Source organism: Abramis brama (assembly GCF_963993115.1).
Source record: "Abramis brama genome assembly, chromosome: 21".
NCBI lineage: Eukaryota > Metazoa > Chordata > Actinopteri > Cypriniformes > Leuciscidae > Abramis > Abramis brama.
The window spans coordinates 27,937,884-27,962,577 of record NC_139983.1 but is presented as its reverse complement, the minus strand read 5'-3'; the positions used below and the strand labels follow the sequence as shown (position 1 = coordinate 27,962,577).

Sequence of the window (24,694 nt, the reverse complement as noted above, 5' to 3'; positions counted from 1 at the left end):
GAATGCATTTACTTCCTGCTGCGTGTGAGAGTTTGCGAAGAGCACTTCTTTCTTACTGTTGTAATGTAATGCTGACGAGGTGTGTTTTTTTTTTTTTAGGAATTGAAGCAGTTAGCCGTTCTAAGCCGCTGAAAAAGATTTTCCAAAACTCCCTCCTACAAAGCTACCCTTGAGACTGCTGTAATATTAGATGGAGCAGGAAAGCATTACATTATCTTGGTGTTGTCAAATTAATCAAAAGCAACATTAGCAAAATAGAGACTTGCACAACAAACTTAGACAATTGCTTATGAAGCTGAATATTATACGCTTAACTTGACTGATTCAGCTACTACATTCTCATTCTCACTACATTCCTTCTTTCTATAGGATGGCCTACACAATGTTTGATGGGCAGAAAACACCTCAGACTTCTGATGGGTTAAGACATTGGTTCTAAACATTTTTGACTCCAAGGCTCCCCATTGTCCACAACAATATTCAAGACCCTTCAACTAATTAAAATTAGTTTCAGAACTCTCAACTTCAGAAAACCCAACCTTTTGGGTGGCTTTCACGGATACAGGTGTGATCCTTTAGCACAACTAATTCAGTAATATCTTTCTGGTGATAAAGGTACTTTCTGAATGCCATTCCTTTTTGCAGAATGGCTCACAGTGGTAAAAACGCTGATATTTCTGTGCAGCTCTTAGGCCGTTTTTACACTCGGCACGTTTGCTGCGATCAGAGCGCAATTGTTTCCAGCGCTGATCTGGTTTCCCTCTTAACTTGATTTTTTTCGAACCCTGGTGCATTTGCGTTCATCTTACGTCACCACAAACAGGTTATTTATTTTATTTTTTTCCTGAACAAGTGCACACCCCGAGTCCCTGTTGCCTTTACATTCACGCACAGTTCAAGTGCAACTGAACTCAGACCACCTCCTCCAGGTAGTCCCGGGTTCAGGACCTCGGTGCGCTCCCAGGTTCACATTACAGCTTTCACATTAGCAATTTGTCATGTGAACAGTTCCCCGTTCCGAACTAAACTGCTAGTGTAAAAACAACCTTAGTTTTATTTGAGCTCCAGCCCAGATCTATGGTGGATTGTTTCCAAAATGCATCAGAGCAGCAGTCCAACAACATCATATGTTTTCCTAAAACCATTGTTCATCCCTTACTGTAGACATCAACACAGTGCCCACACATGCCTATAGCTATTCATTTATGCAGTTTCTCTTGAGAGGTTTAGTGTCTGCCCTCATATTGCCATTAAATTAAGGTGTTTCACAAAACATCAGTAAATTATACTCTCACTGTGTAAAACATTTGACAGTTCACCACAATATTGTTCTGGCCAATAATAACCTACTCACAGAAGAAAAGTCGACATAACCAGCCAGAGTTTCTAGCTTTGTGACATTTAGAAGCAGGTAAATGTGAAATCGATGATACCGTAATAATCAGCCAATGTGCAAAGTGGTGGCACTTTCAAGTACTGATACAGCAATCTCTGTGAAAGCTTGCACAGACTACACTTAAGCAATTTGTTTAATGTCTTGCAACTTTGTGGTCAGAATTTTCATCCATCTAAAAGTAATGAGTAGCAATTATTTCATAGGCATTCTGTAAACAGTCCTGACTATAGAGAATATCAAGTTTACTTGATACTAAGTGCCTCTCAAATATCTTTTAAGGATTTTTTGCTTGCTCTATTTCTATGTTTGCTTTCTCTGAAGAGCTTGTTGTAGCATCTTTTGTACTTGGTAAACACTCCTTCCTAGCAGACTGATTAAAATGAATTGCACACTGATTTATGGAAGTTGCATAGCAATCAGTCAATCAAATTGGAGCTGGCCAGATCTTGCCATTTCTGCTTGCAATATGCATACAGTCCCTAAGCTGTCCATACCAATCTCTTCAGCTCAAGAACGACATGAAACAACTAATAAAAACGCGCAAACAGCATTCTCAAGGGAGAACAGCACTTAGGCCTATTACTGTTCTTTCTGCATTTATGTTCAGAGTTCAAACATGCACAATTCAATCTATAGCTGTAAAGAGAAGATATTTTGCTTGTTCTTGTGATTTTTGGTAACCGGAGAATCGCACTGAAGAGGCGTTCACAGGCAAACAAGCAGGTGCTTTGATGAGAGCGGCCTCCATTATGTTTGTGCTCCTCAGAAGCAGCTCAAATCAATAAGTAATCCGAAAGAGAGAGAGCGCTCAGACAGTCTGGGTTGGATGCCAGCTTGATGACTGAAAATTGAATAAGCAGAATGCTCCTGTGCCTGTGAAGAGGGGTTATTTTAGGAACTTACATTTTTCACAGTCTGGAAAAGATTGATTGAATCGTTCGTAAGGGAAAAGGGTTGAATGTGTTGTGCTTTGTGTGTGCACTTTTTAAGATGTGACTACTGCAAGCTCAGGCACTGACATAGGTTAATACACTGAGATATGATGCATAAAGCTGTTGAATAAAGAAAACATGCTGTCACAGTGGGAGGCTTGTCAGATAGAGATGGGGCTAGAGGCGGCATTGTATTTCATCCAAAATTAATGGTGCTCTTTCCGGATTGCTCCCGTTTATGAACTACGCCGTTTATTCAGGAAAAGACTCGTAACTATTTGACATTTAAATGCTTACAGACCTTGACTGGTGTAATTCTGCTTTCAAATCAAGCAGTAAATAAGTCTTAGGTTGTGCTCTGGGTTGTAATCACTGCCAGTAACCACACACTATCCACAGTTAAACATGAAATGGCATTCCCAACAGGACCACCTCCACAGGATGACTAGCTTAGCCCATTTCAGCAATCACTCATGCCCAGCCCACTTTGAGAGTCCTATAGGTGTACAATTATCTGCATAAGTTTGCACCCTCTTACAGAATCTGCAAGATGTTTATCATTTAATAAATAAATAAAAGGAATCACAAAAATTTAGTCCAAAATTTTCTGAAAAGACACGATCACTTTATATGATGAACAGATTAAATTTAGGCTTTTATTCACTGTAAAACAGAGTGAACAGTATATTTATTTAACTGAATCAAAGCCTTTCTTGATTTACAATAGCACTAATCTATGGTATGGTTTTAATACATTATGCAGCCTTAGAAAACGTCTAATAATGCATTTCATGAATTCTCGCCTGTGGAATGTGTTACTTGCGGTATTTTGATGGTTACTCGACACTGGTAAATTGCAATCGAGGTTTTTTTTTAAAATCAAGTACTCAAATTTAATCAAGGAATCGTGACAGCCCTACTGTTTTTGTTAATGAACATAAATTTACATTGCATCCTAACTCAAACTACTACTACTTTCAACTCCAGCTAGTCAAATCTAATCTCTGTTCTAAGTGACAACATGTAATATTACATACAGCCAGCACTGCAAACTGTGCCGAAGATACGTGCCATCAAAGTCTGGCAACATAAACCTGTTTCGTGATTTGAAACTGTATCACCCGCATGCAGAAACTAAGAAATTAATTTTTCTATTAAGATATTTATTTTAAGGAAAAATGACTGAAAAAGGTTAAAGCATTCAAAGTGTTTGTCATGTTCTGACAATAAAGAGTAGTTTAAAACCACAATTATTGATCTGGTTTCTACAACTTCACTTAGTTGCAAAGAAATACAGATTTGTCATTCATCATAATTATCATTAGAGACTGATATGACATTTTTTTTATCGTGATAAAATTTTTTTGCCATATCGCTCAGCCCTTAGTAGTATGTAGTATATGCCATTCTGAACACATCCTATGATTTCTTGCATAAGGCAGCGACTTTAACATGCCACTCTGACAACCACACACACCTCCAGCTCAGAACAGTATGTCCAACTGCGAGGCGCTGATCCTGCCATGTGTGTTCACATCAGGACAGACGTTGATGGAAAAGGTCATCAGATGATGGGAGAGAACGAAGCACATATGGTCTCTCTACCTGAGATGCTTCTCCACAGTAGCTCATCCTATATGCTGTTTGTATAGCAGATACAAACCCAAAGCACATGCATACATGCTTGTACTTTATTTTGTTCACCATTTGTTTGGAGACACTGACAAAACCTCCACCTGAAAGCACTGTCATGATGTCCACAGAGACAGGGAGAGATTGTTTTTATTGGTACTTTCATTAATAATGGATGCAGCATGCCAGAGCTCCTAAGGACTTTTAATAGATTTACCTGCAAGAGATTGTGATGCTTCACACAAGTGCATCAACCTGGATAAAAACAACTTGCACTGTCAGCAGAAGGTCCTGCTGAATACCACATGAAGTCCCGTCTTACTGAAGCAGCACCTATGGAAAATGGTTGCTTCATCATTCATATCCGCTGATATTTAATCATATATACTAATTTATATTCATTTTCCCTAAACCTTATTTGTTTTCGCGTCTCAAGCAAGCATGGTTGACCCTCTATGTTTGCAATATTTGATAAGCTCTATGTTGATTGATTGTTTATATATGAATAAAAGCCTATTAAATATGTTTATCATATAAAGTGATTATGCTTCTTCAGAAGACTTTTGTCCCAATTGACCTATGGCTAAGCCACGCCCCCTCCACTCACTCGGACAAACAGTCAACATTCGGTAACAGGCGCTATGGCAGCTGTCACAGTAGGAGACATTTCACAGGAGGCAATTGATGATTTTTGGAGACAGAAAGATTATATATCATCTCGAAGTCACCAAAAGGGCCTTAACTATGCATTGGAGGGTTATATTAATAATTGTATTGTTGAGAAGGTCGATGAAAAGCTTCAGCTCCAGACAAAGATTTACAGGTCACAGTGTAAACGTTATAGTTTGGTGATATTTTGCTTCAAACGCTCGCTTTATACGCGCGTATGGATTCAAAATGTTCAGGCGTCGAACTAGACGCGATACGCGCGAATTTGACGCTCTATTCGCGTTTGGTGTGAACGCAGCATAATGAACAGGTTGCGATGTCAAGATTGCAATACTGTAATGTGTGTGTGTCAGAGAGAGAGAGAGGCGCGGGCGCGATCGAACAGTGGAAACATAAACATACTCCATTTTGTTAAGCTAGAAGCTAGGCTAACGTTAGCCTAACGTTATGTTAGAGATGTTAAAGATAACGTTCAAATACGTTGTTGACTTAACTTAGAACAGATGTAGACATCCTTGTTTAATTTATCCACGTTTAGTTGGTGTTGTGGTCTAAGTTACCGCATAACTTAATCCAGAGTAGACACTTATCTCGGTTGAGATGTGGCTTGGGAAAGGGTAAAAAATACACACTGTAGCCCAGCCTCTCAGGCCACATCCACACGAAGCCAGAGCTTTCCCTATCCGATATTTATTTATTTTTTTCGTTCAAAAAAAAAAATTCCGTAAACACGGCGTCGTCTCAAATATCTGCGTACACACGAAGCCACTGAAACCGACTCAAAACGATGTAGTATACATGCCAGACCAGTATGTGGCGCTGTAATTGTGCCACAGACATACACTAAAAACGGAGAAGAAGACTTAAAGCATGCGCATAAACCTTGCGCACTGTATACAACAATAATATTAGGCACAGTAGCTTCTTTTTAATTATCAAGAACTTTATTGAACAATATGAACTACCATAAATGGCCTGGTGCAAAATATGAGTCACGATATTCGATAGTTAGCGGACGCATAAAGCTTGCCACAAAGAACCGGCAAAAGTAATCATTATGAATGTGTCAAATATAGCAAGGAGACATTTTAATTGTTTATTAACCCTCTGGGGACCAAGCTGTTTTTGGGGTCCTTGAGATGTTCTGACATGCCTTGACATTTGTGCTTTTTTCAGTTATTTATAAACATGTTAATGGCAAAGGTGTAAATTCACTCTATATAGCACAAACAGGGCTACCATAATATGCGAGCAACGTGTATGTAGATGTTTGTATTTTTAAGAGAATAATGTTTATGCGTGGTTATTGGAAAAAATTAAAATGAAAGTTGCTGAATTAAGACCACAAAACACATATTAAATATGTGTCCACAAGACTTTTGACTAATGGATGTTGTCCCTTTGAGTTCTAGCTTCAAAATGATGTAAAAATAGTCTTGCTTTATCGTTCACAAAAAAAAAATACATTGATTTAAATGGTGTAAAACAGGTTTTGCTTGGAAAGCCAATATGCGAGGGGGAGGAGTAGTTTACACCTTAGATTATGAATGTCCCACCCACTCTGCATAATGAGCCATTCACTCAGGTGTGAAACTGACTGAGCCACAATGCAAGGACAAAAGATGTATTTAGAAGAAGACTTATATTGACCATTTAAGATTTCGCTTACATCTCTCTTGTAAATATGTTTTGCTATTTTATTAAAAATGTTACAATTACAACAATAATTACAATTTCAACAATATTTCAAGTGTACTCTTTCTTTGTAAAAAAAAAAAAAAAAAAAAAAAGATTATAGGCCTACATTTTATCATATGTATTCATTAGTTTGAATATAGCCAACATTGGAACATCTAACATCTTAGTCTATGAATTTATTTTTGACAAAAATAGTATTTTTTTTGCAGTTTAATACGTTTCTTATACAAATACATTTTATTTCAACATATTCCAGTCGATTTTTACTCATCTCAGTAGGCTATAGCAAAGCAGTTTATTCTTTCACACACAGACGCGCGATTCATATTTAGGCTAAACAGTCTTTACAAATATGTCCCCTTCATTCATCTCACAGAAAGGCGAGTCATATTATAGAAATGCGATTCATCTTTTTGCGGTTTACATAGGCCTACACTAACGTTATTCCATAACGTTATTCCACACGTGAGAAAAGAAAACAGCCTACCTCACTCCTCAGCGGAATCTGCTCCTCATTTCAGGAGATATTGCTCCTCATCAGCACTGTTCTGAGGAATCTTTTCTCCATAAGGTAGGCTATAATGTCTCACTCGCGAGGAGTCGCGACGCGCTTTGTTTACAGCTGATGTGGGCGTTTCACAGCTCTGAAATAGTTCTCAGAATTTGCGTTTGAATAGCACGCGCTCTCCGGGGAGTGGTCACATTACTGTGAATGAGCTCGTAATGAGCTCGACAGGAGTCGCTCTTTTTTATACAGATTACAGAAGCTGAGAATATTTGTTTTTTATATAAATGACTTCATTTAAAAGATGCGATCTCAAGCTTTATGCCCGTGGGTCTGTTTGCCTGTTTGACTGAATTTTCGCGGAGTTATAGATCATTTTCGAACGCGTTTCAAATGGGAGTTTACTGACAGAGAGAAGGCAGAAATCGCATCATGTTAATTTTTCTTTATTTGTCAAAAAGCAAAACACTTTATTTTTATTGTGAGTATACAGAAAAAAAATAGAAACTGAACAGGATCGATTGATGTATTACACGAAAATGAAAGATCAAAATTAACAGAGCTTTTAACGTTTATTTTCATTGCTAAAAAAAAAAAACGAGCAAAACGCGCGGGCGCGTTTGTGGTCCCCAGAGGGTTAATAAACTAAAGTTTTCTGTGTTAGTCTCGGCTAAAGATGTTGACGATGCTGACTCACCACCTTCGCAGTATTGTGAACGTGCCTATAGAGAGAAATAGGGATGTCCCGATACCACTTTTTCACTACCGATGCCGCAGCTTTGGCTATTTGCCGATACCGATATCAATCCGATATTTTTATTTTATTCTTGAACTAATACTAATACTAATAAAATATAATGGAAGCACTTTGCTCAATTAGCCACATAAAAACATCTCACTCAAATGGAGAACAAATATTTCTCCAGTATATAGTCCACAACAACAGTTGATAATGAAAGACTGCCAGCCTTTATTCAAAAGACCTTGAGATATGTTTGGTAACCTGAATGAATTTAAAATTAATTTGCTATATTTCAGATCAATATATTTGTTTCCTTAAAATTTTAATTAACTTTAACTTTATTCTCATCTGAATTATAAATAACTTATTTCTGTATAAAATAATACTACTTTTAAAAACACATTTGATTTTCTTTTTTATTCAATGTAGAATGTGTAACTTAAAAATAAACAGATTAGTGCTCTGTTTTAGGACAAGAAATGAAAACCAATGCAATGATGAATGTCCAAAAGATGAGATCATTTTTTCTTTTAAACAGCATGTGTGCGTGTGTGATTTTGGTTGGGTGACAGTTACAGTTTGACAAGAGTTTACAGTTTGACAAAAGCACAATGTTGTGTTTTACACAAATATAAGTAGGCTAAACACTTTTTGCAGTTTTAATGATGTCCTGTATGAAAATGACGGAGTATGTTTTTATGTTTCCACTGTTCGATCGCGCCCGTGCCTCTCTCTCTCTGACACACACACACTCCAGCATTGCAATCTTGACATCGCAGCCATTTTGCTGCGTTCACACCAAGCGTGAATAGAGCGTCAAATTTGCGTCTATCGCGTCTAGTTCGATGCTTGAACAGTTTGAATCCATTCGCGCGTCCAAAGCGAATAGGACGCGCCGCGCGCGTATAATGATAAAGTGAGCGTTTGAAGCGATATAGACGCGCGTTCAGAGCTAAGGCGGGCTACAGATTAGGTGTCCCTAAAGAACCCGCATATGCGCGTATCTAACAGTAACGTTAGTTCCGTATTACATTAATTAATGTGCACGCAAGATTTATTTATTTTTATACCGTGTATTCTCTGTGTAAATCCATGCACCGAACGTACGTTCAGTACGAATACGTACTGTTCCACCCCTAATGGGTATCGGATCATAGGTATCGGATAATTTTTTTTCTCCCCTCCGATATCCGATCTAGCGTTTTGGGCCAGTATCGGCACGATAACGATGCCGTGGATCGGATCGGGACATCCCTAGAGAGAAATGCACATTTCATACGGATTACATAAGAGAGTTGCCTGTTTCTTTTCGTTTTTAATTTTTTTGTTTAAAAGTGGACATTTCAAGCTTTCTATAGATATATTTCTGAGTTTCGGTTCATTTATGAGACGAGCTCAGTTCACGAGCAATGCAAGTTATATCGCGTCGGTGCCTCCATGTCCTGATTAAATTGTCTGCTATTATTTGCTTCTTATTTATTAAATCCAGGCAATTGGTTGATGAAACATTGATTAAAATTAAGAAACAATTTATACAAAACGAAATTCACTTTAAAGAAAGGTTTTATACAAAACAAAACTTAATGTGGTCAAAATTATGTCTCCCGATATATTGCGCATCTTATGATTACATGCTGTTCACTTTTCATATAATCAACATAGATCAAATAAAAAAATAACATTATTTACACATTAATATGAAACTAAATACATTTTCTTTAATGGCTTCAACACGTAGGCCTACAGTACAGATAAATTTAATGTCAGAGTGGAATTTGAGCGAACGCCATTTTACCGGTGATCATGTGGGGCGGGGGTAAGTTTTTTGAATAATAATCAAATAATTCCCAGCGATCGTCGAATATTATTTTTTCTTGAAACGTCCATCCCTACAAAATACGAAATGTCTTAATCAGACAACAGACAAGCATCATAGCATAAGAAAGAAAATATAAATGGGCCTAAATAAAGAAGTAAAAAAAAAAAAAAAAAAAAAAAATGAAATAAAAATACATTCATGTAAATAATAAATAAAGAAATAAAAGAGGCTCAGTAGCTTCTGCAGCACGAACACAAGCATGTAGTCGGCAATTGTTGCTGTGACTTAGCGGTGTCTGACTAGTTGACACTTGGTGTGATGACATCATCGTTTCACAAAATGTACGGATTGGCCGTACACACGAAAACGCGAGGGTGGCGTTTTCAGATTTATCCACCTTGGGACCCGGTCAAATAATAGCGGTTTCAATCTCAAAACGCCGGATCCGTCTGGACGAAACGCCAATACGATACAAAATTTGTACGTATACAGCTAAACGCGTCTCCGTGTGGACAGGGCCTCATGGGCCCCATGTACACCGTTTGACCATTTTAAACTTAAAATGACAAGAAAAAACTTATAAAAACGAATGAAAACTGACTAACTGCAATGCATTTCAATGGACGTGAAAGCAGAGAATGTCCGAGTGTATTGGGTTAGCTATGCGCACTGTGATTGGCTCATCGTGTTTGGGGGCTTAGCCATAGGTCAATTGATGCACTATGCAAGTAGGCTATACTATGCACTGTATAATTTAAACTGTATTAATTTCATTATGGGAAACATAATGTGTTTGTTTTTTTGTGTACTTTTTAAATTTTTTTATTTGTCTGTACAATGACGTCATTGAGGTTCAATGTTTTGGACCCCATTGACTTTCATTGTTTTTGTTACACAAATTTATGAAAATGCTGTTACTTTTCTAAATGATCAGACATTCTGTATGAGTTTTGCTTGATGGGCGAAATGGTACAATTGTTAAAACACCTATACGGCTTAAATTGAAGGAGGGATCCGTGCCATATCTAGAGACCAGAAACAGACTTGTTGGTGGGCTATTTGATTTGGGTCCACCTATCAATGGCTTCACATCCACCCAGAATGCCCTAGCAACCGCTTAGCAATCACCCACAACACCGTAGCATTATGGTGGCAACTTTTGCATTTGCACTCAAGGGTCACTTTTTTTTTTTTTAGCATATAACCCTTTGGCTTTAAAATATAATGTAGCTACTATATGCAAGTATAATGTATTCAGTAGCACCAAGCAGTTCAGTTCTCTTGGATGTGGCTGTTGTGAATGTCTTGAGTGTATGTGTATTTTGTTTCTGGTAGGCTGTGCATGATACTCTGTATGTCTGCATGTGCTCTGTGGGTTTTCTCAAGAGACGACCTTGAGGGTGTCCTCTCCTTCTCGTGATATGGGAGGGGCAAGCTGCGGGAAGGGAAATGTGATCAGGGCACCAATGACTCTCTTCCGCTTGATGGATAAAACGTTGGGATTTCGTTCGTTTTTCTCAACCCTTCAGATAACTACAATGGAAGTGATGATGGCGCTTGTGATAAAACATCACATCACATTTATGGTAGATTACTACTTAATGGTGAGAGCTATTAGTTCCTCGAGTGTTTTAATGAGCCCTTCAGACTGAAAAATGAGGCAGTAGAAGATTTAAGCCATTTTTGATGCATTTTCACAGCAGACGCTTTCATTACTGGTGTTTGCTTTGAAGGATAATATGGGTGGAAAAGTCTGTCTTGCATTACCCCTTAGGGTAACACCTAAGGTGTTTTTGGGATCCTTGATGTTTTGACATGCCCTGACATTTGTGCTTTTTTCAGTTGCTTATAAACATATTAACCCTCTGGGGACCAAAAACGCGCCCGCGTTTTCGTGTAATACATCAATCGATCCTGTTCAGTTTCTATTTTTTTTCTGTATACTCACAATAAAAATAAAGTGTTTTGCTTTTTGCCAAATAAAGAAAAATTAACATGATGCGATTTCTGCACTCTCTCTGTCAGTAAACTCCAATTTGAAACGCGTTCGAAAATGATCTATAACTCCGCGAAAATTCAGTCAAACAGGCAAACAAACCCACGGGCATAAAGCTTGAGATCGCATCTTTTAAATGAAGTAATTTATATAAAAAACAAATATTCTCAGCTTGTGAAATCTGTATTAAAAGAGAACGATTCCAGTCGAGCTCATTACGAGCTCATTCAAAAGTAATGTGACCACTCCCCGGAGAGCGCGTGCTATTCAAACGCAAATTCTGAGAACCATTTCAGACCTGTGAAACGCCCACATCAGCTGTAAACAAAGCGCCGCGAGTGAGGCATAATATAGCCTACCTTATGGAGAAAAGTTTCCTCAGAACAGTGCTGATATGAGGAGCAATAGATCCCGCTGAGGAGTAGTGTTGTCACGATACCAAAATTATTGTTTCGATACCGATACCAAGTCAAGTATTGCGATTTCGATACTTTTTCGATACTTTTCCTGAAAAGGGAGAAACACTCTCAAATATCATTGCTGTGCTTTATTTTAAAACCGGGACAACATTCTAATCATATAACACACTAATAAATGTACATATGAACAGCAGATATATTAAACATTTGAACAAAATATGAAATATCAAAATATAAAAAATAAATTAGAGCAATGACATTCAAGGTAAAAAAATTATAAATTTAGCAGCATTATCTCATTTATCATAAGAAACATAAGAGCTTTATCTTGATTCTGAACTTTGAATAAAAATATGAACAGCGATTATATTGAACAATGTTTAATATTGGTAACATATGATAAGCCTCATTGGTGATATATTTGACATGTGGGGAGAGAGTTGTGGAAGGCCTATACTTCATGTTAAACATAAATATATAGCAGCAAAGACAACGTCGGCAGTGTTGACGGCAAAATAGGCTATAGAATAATTCGTTCTGTATTAAGAGATGCAATATTTGAAAATCGATAATACTTTTTTAAATTACATTTATATTGTATTTGTCAAAACTTTCAAACATCAAAATGTCATTTATTAATATGTATTCGTGTCAAAATGACATAGAAACATCTTTTCCTATTCTATTTTGCCTGGAAACGCTTCCAACACGCTTGCGTGTCGCGTGAAAAATAGGCGTCGGTTCTATTTCTAGCATGCACGCGATTTCCGCGCGTCTCGAGCTGCACCCAGACGCGTGTGTCACATGATGGGAGCCGAAATAAAAATGGACACGACACGCAGCCAGTGTGTCGCCGGCCATCTGGAACGCGGTCATTCTTAGAAGTATCGATACTAATAAATTAAGGAATCGTGACGTTTTTAATTTCCGATTTACTTTTGAAGTATCGGTACACCGTGCAACACTACTGAGGAGTGAGGTAGGCTGTTATCTTTTCTCAAGTGTTAATGTGGAATAACGTTATGGAATAACGTTAGTGTAGGCCTATGTAAACCGCAAAAAGATGAATTGCGTTTCTATAATATTTCTGTGAGATGAATGAAGGGTACATATTTGTAAAGACTGTTTAGCCTAAATATGAATCGCGCGTCTGTGTGTGAAAGAATAAAGTGCTTTGCTATAGCTTACTGAGATGAGTAAAAATCGACTGAAATATGTTGAAATAAAATGTATTTGTATAAGCAACGTATTAAACTGCAAATTAACATTTATATTAGGGGTGGGCGATATGGCAAAAATATCATATCACGATTTTTTTCAGGAAAATCACGATTCACGATTTTATCACGATTCTTTTTTATGTTGGTTTTACTATTTTGTTACTGAGCATTACAGCCAAACTAATGTCAATATTTTAAAAACAAAGCCTTAGGTAACAAAATATAAAATAATAAAGAATGGCAGACGAAGATAAATTTTGTCATTTTCTTCGTTATTAAATATTAAGATCAAAGATACACATTACACATACACAACTTAATATACAAATTAAATAAACAGTGCTTTGTTTTCAAATATGAAAATAAAACAAAACAGACTTCACTGTATAAATTATACATTGATAATTATTAAAGCTACTATTAAAGTTATCAGTCAAGAGCAGTGAGTGATTTTCTCTTTGCATTTTGTTGTTTTATTAACATTAAAGGGATAGTTCTCCTAAAAATTCAAATTGTCATAATTTACTCTCTCTCGAGTTGTTTTAAACTCGAATAAGTTTCTTTCTTCTGTTGAAAATAAAAGTTATTTGGAATAATGTGGGTAAACAAACAGTTGATGTACCCCAGTGACTTCCACAGTATATTTTTCTCCTATGGAAGTCAATGGGGGCCTACTGTTTGGATAGCCACATTCTTCAAAATATTAATATTAGAAAAATATTAGAAAATATTAGAAGGAAATTAATACAGGTTTGGAACAACATTAGAGTGCATAAATAATGAGATAATTTTTATTTTGGGTTGAACTATCCCTTTAAGGACAAGCGGCAGCGTGTTTACTATTACTACTGTCTCTTTAAGAGCTGCGCGCGATGCGTCTAATATACACGCATTTGACAAGCAGATTTTCTCTCAATTTTCTCAAGTTTGCTTTCACTTTAGACATAACTGACTTTGTTTATGTAAACCTTGTGTGTATTTAACAGTATTAGCACAATAAGACTCGGAAGATAACTTAGTCCAGTATCCAGGCGCTGGTAGACAGGCTTTTAGTGCATGTGAGCTTCACATGTACGCGCTGAGGAACGCACACGTTAGAACAGCGCATCAGCACGCAAATTAAATGTTTAACTGACAAGACATTAAAGCACATGCAAATTATGAACTTTTGTGAACTGCAGTGTCCCGTTCCGCTGCGCTAACATTTTATGTGAATATACGTTGCGTTGTTCAGTAGCCTATGTTGGGACAGAGGTGCCAGAACAGCAATTGATAGAATGCACGATACTACGATATTTTTTAAAAAGCAGATCGTGGAGACATTTTAATCATCCACGATCAAAAATCGTCATATCGCACACCCCTAATTTATATGCCCTAATATTTCATAAAAACAACGTTACAGTCAGGCGAAGTATGAAAGACAACATTTTGTTGACTAGATTTGGGTACAGTTTTTACTGATTTAGATTTTTTTACTAAAAATACTATTATTGTCAAAAATAAATTCATAGACTAAGATGTTAGATGTTCCAATGTTGGCTATATTCAAACTAATGAATACATATGATAAAATGTAGGCCTATAATCTTTTTTTTTTTTACAAAGAAAGAGTACACTTGAAATATTGTTGAAATTGTAATAATTGTTGTAATTGTAACCTTTTTAATAAAATAGCAAAACATATTTACAAGATAGATGTAAGCGAAATCTTAAATGGTCAATATAAGTCTTCTTCTAAATATATCTTTTGTCCTTGCATTGTGGCTCAGTCAGTGTCACACCTGAATGAATGGCTCATTACACATAATGGGTGGGACATTGTATTCTCAGGTGTAAACTACTCCTCCTTCACGTCCCCCTCGCATATTGGCTTTCCAAGCAAAACCTGTTTTACACCATTTAAATCAATGTATTTTTTTTTGTGAACGATAAAGCAAGACTATTTTCACAATTTTGAAGCCAGAACTCGTAGCAACAACATCCATTAGTCAAAAGTCTTGTGGACACATATTTAATATGTGTTTTGTGGTCTTATTTCAGCAACTTTCATTTTGATTTTTTCCAATAACCACGCATAAACATTATTCTCTTAAAAATACAAACATCTACATACACGTTGCTTGCATATTATGGTAGCCCTGTTTGTGCTATATAGAGTGAATTTACACCTTTGCCATTAACATGTTTATAAATAACTGAAAAAAGCACAAATGTCAAGGCATGTCAGAACATCTCAAGGGCCCCAAAAACACCTTGGTCCCCAGAGGGTTAATGGCAAAGGTGTCATTACACTCTATTCTTTGTTTAGAAAGGCAATATGCGTGGGGGTGTGAATGATCATGAATAATGCTGTGATTCACACCTGAAAAGACAATGACCTGCATAATGAGCCTTTCAGTCAGGTATGTATGCGTGTATCTATCTATCAATCATATAGTTTTAATCCAAATATAAATGGATTGTCAAAAGCACATTTTGAGTACACAGTCATACCTGGAAACAAATCCTGTTCAAATAGGCTATATGGGCCATTCTACAGAATTGGTTCAAAGTTAGAGTTGGAAACATCTTGAAAAAAATTTGTCTTTTCCACATTTTCTTTTCTCGCTCAACAATCATGCATCTCTGTTATGTGCACAGCAGCACGCCACAGACTGTCCAGGCGCCTTTTGCGTTCCGTCAACATTACGTCATCAGTTAACATTTAGAAAATCGATTTTTGACATTTGTGATTCGATTCAGAATCGTCCACATTGCGATTTACATCTAAGAATCGATTTTTTTTTTTTTTTTTTTTTTTTTTTTTTTTTACCCCTAATTTTCAGAAAGTTTTGGAATATTTATCCTCCCCCCAAATTTGTCACTAATAAAACACAATAATAAATATTTTAATGAGAAGGCTTATATTGACCTATGTAAATATATCTACCTTGTAATATGTTTTTTACTATTTTATTAAAAAGTTTTCACATGTAAATCAACAACAATTACAATTGTAACACTATTTCAAGTGTAATCTTTATTTGTAAAAAGCATACATTTTATCATGCGTATTTCAAAGTTAAGGATTCATTAGTTTGAATATACATTGGAACAAACACTATAATAACATATTAGTTGATAATTCAATATCTAATTTATTTTTGACAAAACATCCCATACTATGTATTTAACATATAAGCAGAAATTGTTTGATGTGGTAGTAGTCTATTTTACAGTAAAAACTTTATAATCTATCCAAAACTAGTCAACGAAATCTTGTCTAAACTTTCAAATTTCATCTTTAACGTTGTTTTTATGATATGTTAATATAGGGCATATAAATGTTAATTTGCAGTTTAATAGGTTGCTTAAGACATTTTATTTTAACATATTTCAGTCGATTTTTACTCATCTCAGTACAGCAATTTAGTTTGGGAAAAGCTAAACTAGTAGATGTAAAAATAGCATGTTTACTAATGTAAGTGCCTGTAGTAAACAACAGTGCGCATCTGTGCCGTTCATTCACCCGTAGACACGCGATTCATATTTAAACAGTCTGTTTGCAGTTTACAGACACACTTCCATATCGCGATTTAGAACAAAGCACTTAAGAATAAGGAACTATTCACAATCTTCAGCTGGATCCGTTGCTCCTCGAAATGAAACCGAAACCAGCACTTCTGAGGTAAATTTTTTCAGGATTATATTATTATTACGCTATTATTATTCCTCATAGCAAAACTTGAGTTTTATCGAGTTGATGTGGGTGTTTACAGGTTTTCAAGGATCGCCTCAGATCATATGCGTTTCAATAGCGCGCGCTCTCCGTAGGCGTGTTCACATTAGCAGATAATGAGTTGCCATGAGAACGACTGACATCTCTCTCTACAACAGTGGTCCTCATTCATGAAACTTTAGTACATTCAGAGCAATTTGCAAATAAAACGGATCTTCCCAAAAACTCTCCTGGATTCTCAAACGCTTTGTAGTTAAATGTGTGAATTTTAGTGAATTCCAATCATTCGTAAATGGGGTGTGTGTCAAGTTTTTTTTTTTTTTTTTTTTTTTTTTTTTTTTTTTTTTTTAGGTAATATGTGATGTATAATCTTGTTAAAAGTAAACTATCCTTCAGGAACCGGTTTCGGAGTCAAGGTATCAATACCGAATTTTTTTTGAATGATACCCAACCCTACTTGGCAATATCCAGCAACCACTCTCAACACCGTAGCATCATCGTGGCAACTTGTGTTATGGTTGTCCCCATCAGTAGACCAAAAGTACTGAAGAGATTCCATTTGCTTTAGAGTGGCAGCTGCCTATATAGATTATGGCATGATGTTGATTTAATTATGTGAGGGTTTTTTTGGTAGTGTGGCCCTGACAGTGAGCATCTTGTACCATTGGGAATTTTTTGACCTACAGGGCTGCCCGGGTCACAAACAGGGCTGCCATGACAGAATGTACTGACGTGTGACCTACCCAGCCATGTGTTTGTGAGGTTTTGATGTTTAGTGATTTTGCTCTAACAGGCCTTGGAGGCATATAAACCAGATTTAAAGGAATGTCCTGGGTTCAATATGGATTTAAGCTCTGTCTACTGCATTTGTGGCAAAATGCTATTATCACAGAAAATGATTTTGGACTTTGTTCTTATCAAACATAAAAAGCATGGTTACAGTGAGGCACTCACAATGTAAATGCACAGATCCAGGCAATAAACATTTAAGGTTTTCTAAGTATAGCCATAAGACTTGTGTTATTGTTAGACTAGTGCAGTGGATCTCAAACTTTTTTGGTTGCGCCCCCCTTTAAACCTTTAAAAAAAAAAAAAAATCTAGTTTCACTTTGTAATGTCATTAATTCATATAACAGTAAGAGAAAACAATAAATCAGAACTTAACTTTTAATTTAAATAAACAAAAACATTTAAATATTTCAGTGATGCTTTTGGATGAACAATATATAAAAGTGCCAATATATAACAGCTATATATGACAGCGCCTCACGTCACGAGCTCAGCTTCTTGTTCATCTTCTCACTGGAACAGGCACAGCAGCGGAGTGGCGCGTTCACAATAACAGCTTGTGATTCGTCCGCTGAAGAGGTGCTTTTCTATGGCGAGCAACTTCTATGTTGGGCTTGTTTTAATGGTGACAAGTCAACAGTCTGAAGAACAATTCAGTGTAATTGCCATTCGATGCCGCTTTATAAAGGCAGAGCGTTATTCACGCACTTGAATGCCGTTGTTTTTTTGTTTTTGTTTTTTTTTCTTTTTTTGTTTTGTTTTTTTTTTCTGCTGATTGTGCCCCACACTTTGAAAACCACTGGACTAGTGTTAACTGCTTAATTACCTTGTCTGTTATAGTAGAACTGATTCTTATAAACCCACATATTTTATTTTAATTCATATAGGCTAGTTTAATTTATGTATTGGACACTTTTTTACTTTAGACAAATTTCACTGCAAGATGTAGCCTATCTCATGATAAGTGACCCCGTTAACCCTCTGGGGTCTAAGGGGTTTTTGGGGTCCTTGATGTTCTGACATGCCCTGACATTTGTGCATTTGTGCTCATTTAAGCATCAGTTGCTTATAAACATATTAATGGCAAAGGTGTAATTACACTCTATTTAGCACAAACAGGGCTACCATAATATGTGAGCAACGTGCATGTACATGTTTGTATTTTTGAGAGAATAATGTTTATGCATGGTTATTGAAAAAACTAAAAACTAAAGTTTCTGAAATAAGGCCACAAAACACATACTAAATATGTGTCAATAAGACTTTTGACTAATGGATGTCGTTTTTCTTCAAAATGATGTGAAAATCATCCTCCCTAATCATTCACATAACACAATACATTGATTTAAATCTTGTAAAGCACTTTTTATTTGGAAAAGCAATATGCGCAAAGGGCGTCAAGTTTGAACACCATCATGCATATTTAGTGATTCACACCTCAGGAGACAATGGGGCCCACATACTTAATGAGCCATTCATTCAGGTGTGTCACCTATAGCCACAAGAAAGAATGCAAGAGCATTGGTTCACAGTTGGAAGCATCTCAATTTCTTTCTTTTTTTTTTCACAAATTGTGCTTGCAAATTGTATAATATCTAAGGAAAACATGTCTAGTAATTGTGCAGTTAATTCTCATACTGTATTTTCAGTTTTGGAATATGTATCCTCTCCCCAAATTTGTCAATAATAAAACACAATAAAAATTATTTAAAGAAAAGGCTTATATTTACCTTTTAAAATTTGTTTACATCTACCTTGTAAATATATATATATATATATATATATATATATATATATATATATATATATATATATATATATATATATATATATATATATATATATATATATATTAAAAAGGTTACAATTACAACAACAATTCAAGTGTAATCTTTCTTTGTAAAAACTAAAGTATACATTTTATCATACATATTTCAAAGTTAAAGATTCATTACTTTGAACATAGCCTACATTGACAAAACATACTATATTTAACATATTAACAAAAATTGGCAAACAAAAGCTTATTTGAGGTGGCAGATATTTTACAGTAAAAATGTGTAATCTATCCAAAACTAGTCAACGAAATGTTGTCTTTCATATGTCTCTAACATAGGTCTTTCATTTTTATTATAAGGAATATAAATGTTAATTTGCAGTTTAATACGTTGCTTATACAAATACATTTTATTTCAACATATTTCAGTCGATTTTTACTCATCTCAGTATAGCAATACAGTTTGCTAAAAGCAGATCATTCATTCACACACAGAAACGCGAGTGTGCAAGCTGTGGTAAACAGCGCGCATCTCTGCCGTTCATTCATTCACACAGAAACGCGATTCACTTGAGAATGAAAAAAACGTACTACAGTGTTCCATCCGTTGCTCCTCGAAATACCAGCACTTCTGAGGTACATTTTCCATTATTATTATTATTATTCCTCACAGCGCTGCGAGACGGTGTAAACAAGTACAATTATCTGAATAAACTTGATGTGTTTTCTCGAGCTGATATGGGGGCGTTCACAGTTTGCACGGATCGCCTCAGTCATTTGTGTTTGAACAGCGTGCGCTCTCTGTGGGCGGAGTCACATTAAAAATAATTAGCTGAGATGAGAACGACTGACATCTCGCTCTTTTCATAAAGATTACATAAACAGAGAATATTTGTTTTTCATAAAAATTACTTCATTTAAAAGAAGAGAATTCAAGCTTCATGCCTGTGTGTCTGTATGTCTGTTTGACTGAGTATTCGCTGAGTTATGGTTCATTTTCGGACGCGTTTCAGAATGGACTTCACTGACAGAGAGGAGGCAGAACTCGCATCATGTTTATTTTTCTTTATTTGGCGAAAAGCACAACACTTTGTTTTTATTGTGAGTATACACAAAAATAATACACACTTAACAGGATCGATTGATGTATAACACAAGCATATAAGATAAAAAAAAATATATATATATTTTTTTTTCACTGATACGGAAAAAACGAGCCTATCGCGCCGGCGCGATAGCCGACCCCAGGGGGTTAAGCCCGCATATTATATAAGCGCTTTATTTATTTGTTCTCTTTTGTTACTATTCAAAATTCAAAGCATTAGAGAAATTGCACTGCAAATGGATGTTTCATAGGGGAAGTGAAAGTGACACCCCATGTGTCAGGCAAATTTTAAAAAATTTGCTTTTTTAATTTACATTTTAACTACACTACAACTATGATATTTTTCTAGAGTCTGGCATACTGGGTGTGTAAATCCATATTCAACCCACCCAGATCCAAGAGTACTAGGTGTAGCAAGCGAGGCATCCCGCTAGCAAAGCTCAATACTGGATGCATCACTGAATAGTCTCTCTGAGCTTACTATAATGCTTACATGCTATCATCTATCAGTAATTTTCTTTCCTATTTCTAAATTGAGCTTTTTCCCATGGCTGTGGTGTGTCAGTGTGTGAAATAATAAATGCAGTCCCATGCACTGGTGACCATGTGTACTACATACAATGTATTTTTCTTGCATTATGATTAAGTAGTATGTCCCTGTAGTCATAATTTATATTCTGTTGCCCACACATTCCAATCGTTCTTTGGACTGTACCATCATTTCATGGAAAGTGACAACTTGTGCCAAAGTGACTCTTTCTTTCTTATTTCCAATGCAGCCATCCTCGAGTTCCCCATGGATGTATTCACCAACAGACAGCGTACACAAGGAGCTGTTCTGCTACACATATTTGCGGTAGGCAAACTTTGTGTGTGCACGTCAATCAACATCTAGCCTTGCTCACCAGTTGACCTTGTCATCCAGGATAAATGGTGCATGTCTGACAATTTTATGACAATTATAAATAGTTTGTCAGCTTTTTTTTTTGTCATTTGTGACTGGTCATGAGTTTGCCACTGAGTTCACAGCACTGAGGCCACCCTGTCAACAACTGCTTATAGAGCAGAAGATCACTTAGACACCGCTTAAATTATTTCTGCACATCTACCCCATTATGGTGCATCTCATTCTTATCTTTCTTTAATGGGTTTATTGTGGTTTCTGCTTTCCATTTCAGGCTTTATATATGTTTCTGGCCCTTGCTATTGTCTGTGACGACTACTTCGTGACCTCTTTAGAGAAGATCTGTGAGGTAAGCATAAATGTACAGCGGTAACAATGAGCTGTTCTTCTAAACCCAGAATTCCCCACATCATCCTTTAATGTCGAATGCTAGTTAAGGTTATACTAATATGCACCTCTATTAGGTATAACTCAGGATGGTTGGTTTGTGTTTTTTTGCATGTTGACTGCGTGCTGTACTTTAGCCATCAAAGCATCGCCTTTGTAAAACAATCACCGTCTTTGACAATAAATTTCAAGACAAATTACTGTACAACTTCTCATGCGTAATCCTCTAAAATCTGTTATTAAAGATTATAGTTATTTAGCTGTTTTATGTGTTGAATGTCAATTACTCTGCATTTAGTGTCAAAATATCCCTAAGAAATATGTCTGATTTGTGACATGACCCTAAAACCTATGTGTGCCATTTATTTACTCTCTTCATGTAGTTTGGAACCTGTCTTTGTGGTAGAACAGTGTAATTTTTGAAGAATTTTTATGGAGATCTTTTCAATGCAATGACACGACTACTGTAAATGTTGAGGGACAAAAAAAACACAAGTGAGACATACAAGTTCATATTTTTTTCTGGTAAGAACACATTAAATTGATTAAAGGTGACAGTAAAGACTGACATTTTTACATATCATAGTTCTTTTGAACTTTCTATTAATCAAAGAATGTCAAAATCTCCTTTTAGAGTGAGTGACTAGCAGCTCTTAAAGGAATTGTTCTTGCAACCCACTGACAGTTTTGCACATCTTTAGAGTCTATTTAGACCTTTTAATTATGGCCTTCGTACATCCTCTGCGTGAATTTGTATGTTCCTCCCATCCATTAGAAACTGCACCTGAGTGAAGATGTAGCAGGAGCGACCTTCATGGCAGCTGGAAGCTCTGCCCCAGAGCTGTTTGCCTCTATAATTGGTGAGCCACACGTACAGCTTATGCATTAGTCATGTGTCGACAGTTGCTGTGGATTAGAACCCTCTTGCTTTCTGCAGGTGTGTTCATTACACATGGAGATGTGGGTGTGGGTACCATAGTGGGCTCAGCTGTGTTCAACATCCTGTGCATCATCGGCGTGTGTGGGATTTTTGCGGGGCAGGTGAGCAGTTTTCTGAGCTCTATATTACAGCTTCCCTCCTTCAGAACTGCTGCAACTGTTGACCTTTTCATGTTTTCATCTGAGCATTGCAATGTGAAAATTACTCTCCAGACTTGCTGTTGTTTTCTCTCTCTCTCTCATTCTCATTTCAAAGAGTGGAATTTTTGAAAGCGAATGTTTAAAATTTAATCAATGTAAGAGTTCGACCACAATAAATACAGGATTTGCAGACAGATACTATGGTTACTGTTGTGAGGTCTAAGAAAGACCTTTTTAAAGTGAGAAATTAAGGCCTGTGGCCAGTTGCATAAACACAGCTATTATGTTAAGACTGTCTTATGAACTAGTATGACCAACTAGAAGTTAGTTAGGGGTAATCAGTAGGGCTGTTGCGGTGAAGGAATTTCCTTTGCGGTAATTTTGAGTGGCTCAATAGCGCGATATGCAGTATTATTTATTTATTTATTTATTTAGATTTATTTGTTGCTATATAAATAAGTGTTACGATGTGGTCAGCATGCACAAAAACGAGGACATTTTCAGTAACCGAAACTAAACGGCGTCTCTGCGCATTGAAAGGCTGTCACTCAATGTTACTGCATTGCTACGGCAACGGACTGTTTTTGAGTGAATCATTAAACCGTTCATTCAACAAACACGTTCAAAAACGCTGATTCATTAAAAGATAGATGTAATGAAACAAAGTGTTCATTATTTTTAACTTTGAGCTCCACTTTTCAAGGCTCAGCTGACCATCAATGCGTCGCATGCATTATTATTATTAACTTATTTAACATTCAATACACATGCACAAAGTTCAAAACAAGAAGGGTATAGCCTTATGAAAAAAGAAAACGTGAATATTGCGGTTGCTGCGGTTACTTGCATTCCTCTGCGGTTGGCTTGTCAGTAGCGCGATACTACAATATTGCGGTTATCGCGTCAGCCCTAGTAATCAGTCTTTTTTTCCTGTGTCAAATTAGACCAATATATGTTTTTATGTAACTGACTTAAAGTTATGAACAGTCTTAAAGGAAAACATTTGATGACTAACTTGTAAGACGAGTCTTAGCAGTTTTTGCAACCGGACAAAAAAACGGCTTTTTGTTGTTGCATGTGGCAAACTTGAGGGTACAGTAGACCTGACACTTAACAAAAAGAATAGTTGCTTTTGTTGACTTCTGTTTACAAAGCTCTTCTCTTTTCCAATTAGGTTGTTTATCTCACCAAGTATGCTGTATTCAGAGACTCGACCTACTACATTTTTTCTGTGGTTGCTCTTATTGTAGTAAGTGTAAATTTAATGAGATCTGTCAATTAAGTGGTACAGTAGAGTAGATTTTGGAAGGAAAAATCCCATTAACTTTCTCCACAGAGAAACTGATAATTAGCAATAATGCATAAAACTTTCAGGACAAATATACTAGGAGCTCTGAGCTTGTTACACAATGGCTTAGAAGCCTTTATGAAGAAACTGGAAGTGATGCTGCCATTTGCTAGAGTGTTTTTATATGGACCAGTAACCACTAGAACACCTATCTAAGATGCTGTTAAAGGGTTAGTTCACCCAAAAATGTAAATTCTGTCATAAATTACTCGTACCAACCCTACTCCAAACCCGTAAGACTTTCGTTCATCTTCGGAACATAAATGAAGAACTTTTTGACAAAGTCTTACAGGTTTGGAACGACATGAGGGTGAGTAATTAATGACAGAATATACATTTTTGCTTTTGCTAATTGGAAATTACAGCAAAAGATTTCAACAGTGACGCCAACTCCTATAAACCATTTTGAATTATATGATGAACTACTGCCCTCCAGAACAACTTGTATATCTTTATATACAGTAATAGTTTGTAATAAGCCTTAAATATATATTTATTAATATTGATTACATAATATTGATATATATATATATATATATATATATATATATATTG

At 36.2% G+C, this 24,694-nt stretch overlaps 1 protein-coding gene across 3 annotated transcripts in view; it reads left to right on the top strand.

Moving 5' to 3' along the window:
* The window catches only part of slc24a4a (solute carrier family 24 member 4a), a 60,829-nt gene that overhangs the window by 16,455 nt on the left and 19,680 nt on the right, over positions 1-24,694 (top strand). For all 3 annotated transcript variants that reach the window (XM_084097046.1, XM_084097048.1, XM_084097047.1), the window contains exons 3-7: positions 21,200-21,276; positions 21,599-21,673; positions 22,487-22,571; positions 22,649-22,752; positions 23,966-24,040. In XM_084097046.1, coding sequence (XP_083953172.1) covers positions 21,200-21,276; positions 21,599-21,673; positions 22,487-22,571; positions 22,649-22,752; positions 23,966-24,040 — 416 coding nt within the window. The remainder of the gene's footprint in view (positions 1-21,199; positions 21,277-21,598; positions 21,674-22,486; positions 22,572-22,648; positions 22,753-23,965; positions 24,041-24,694) is intronic.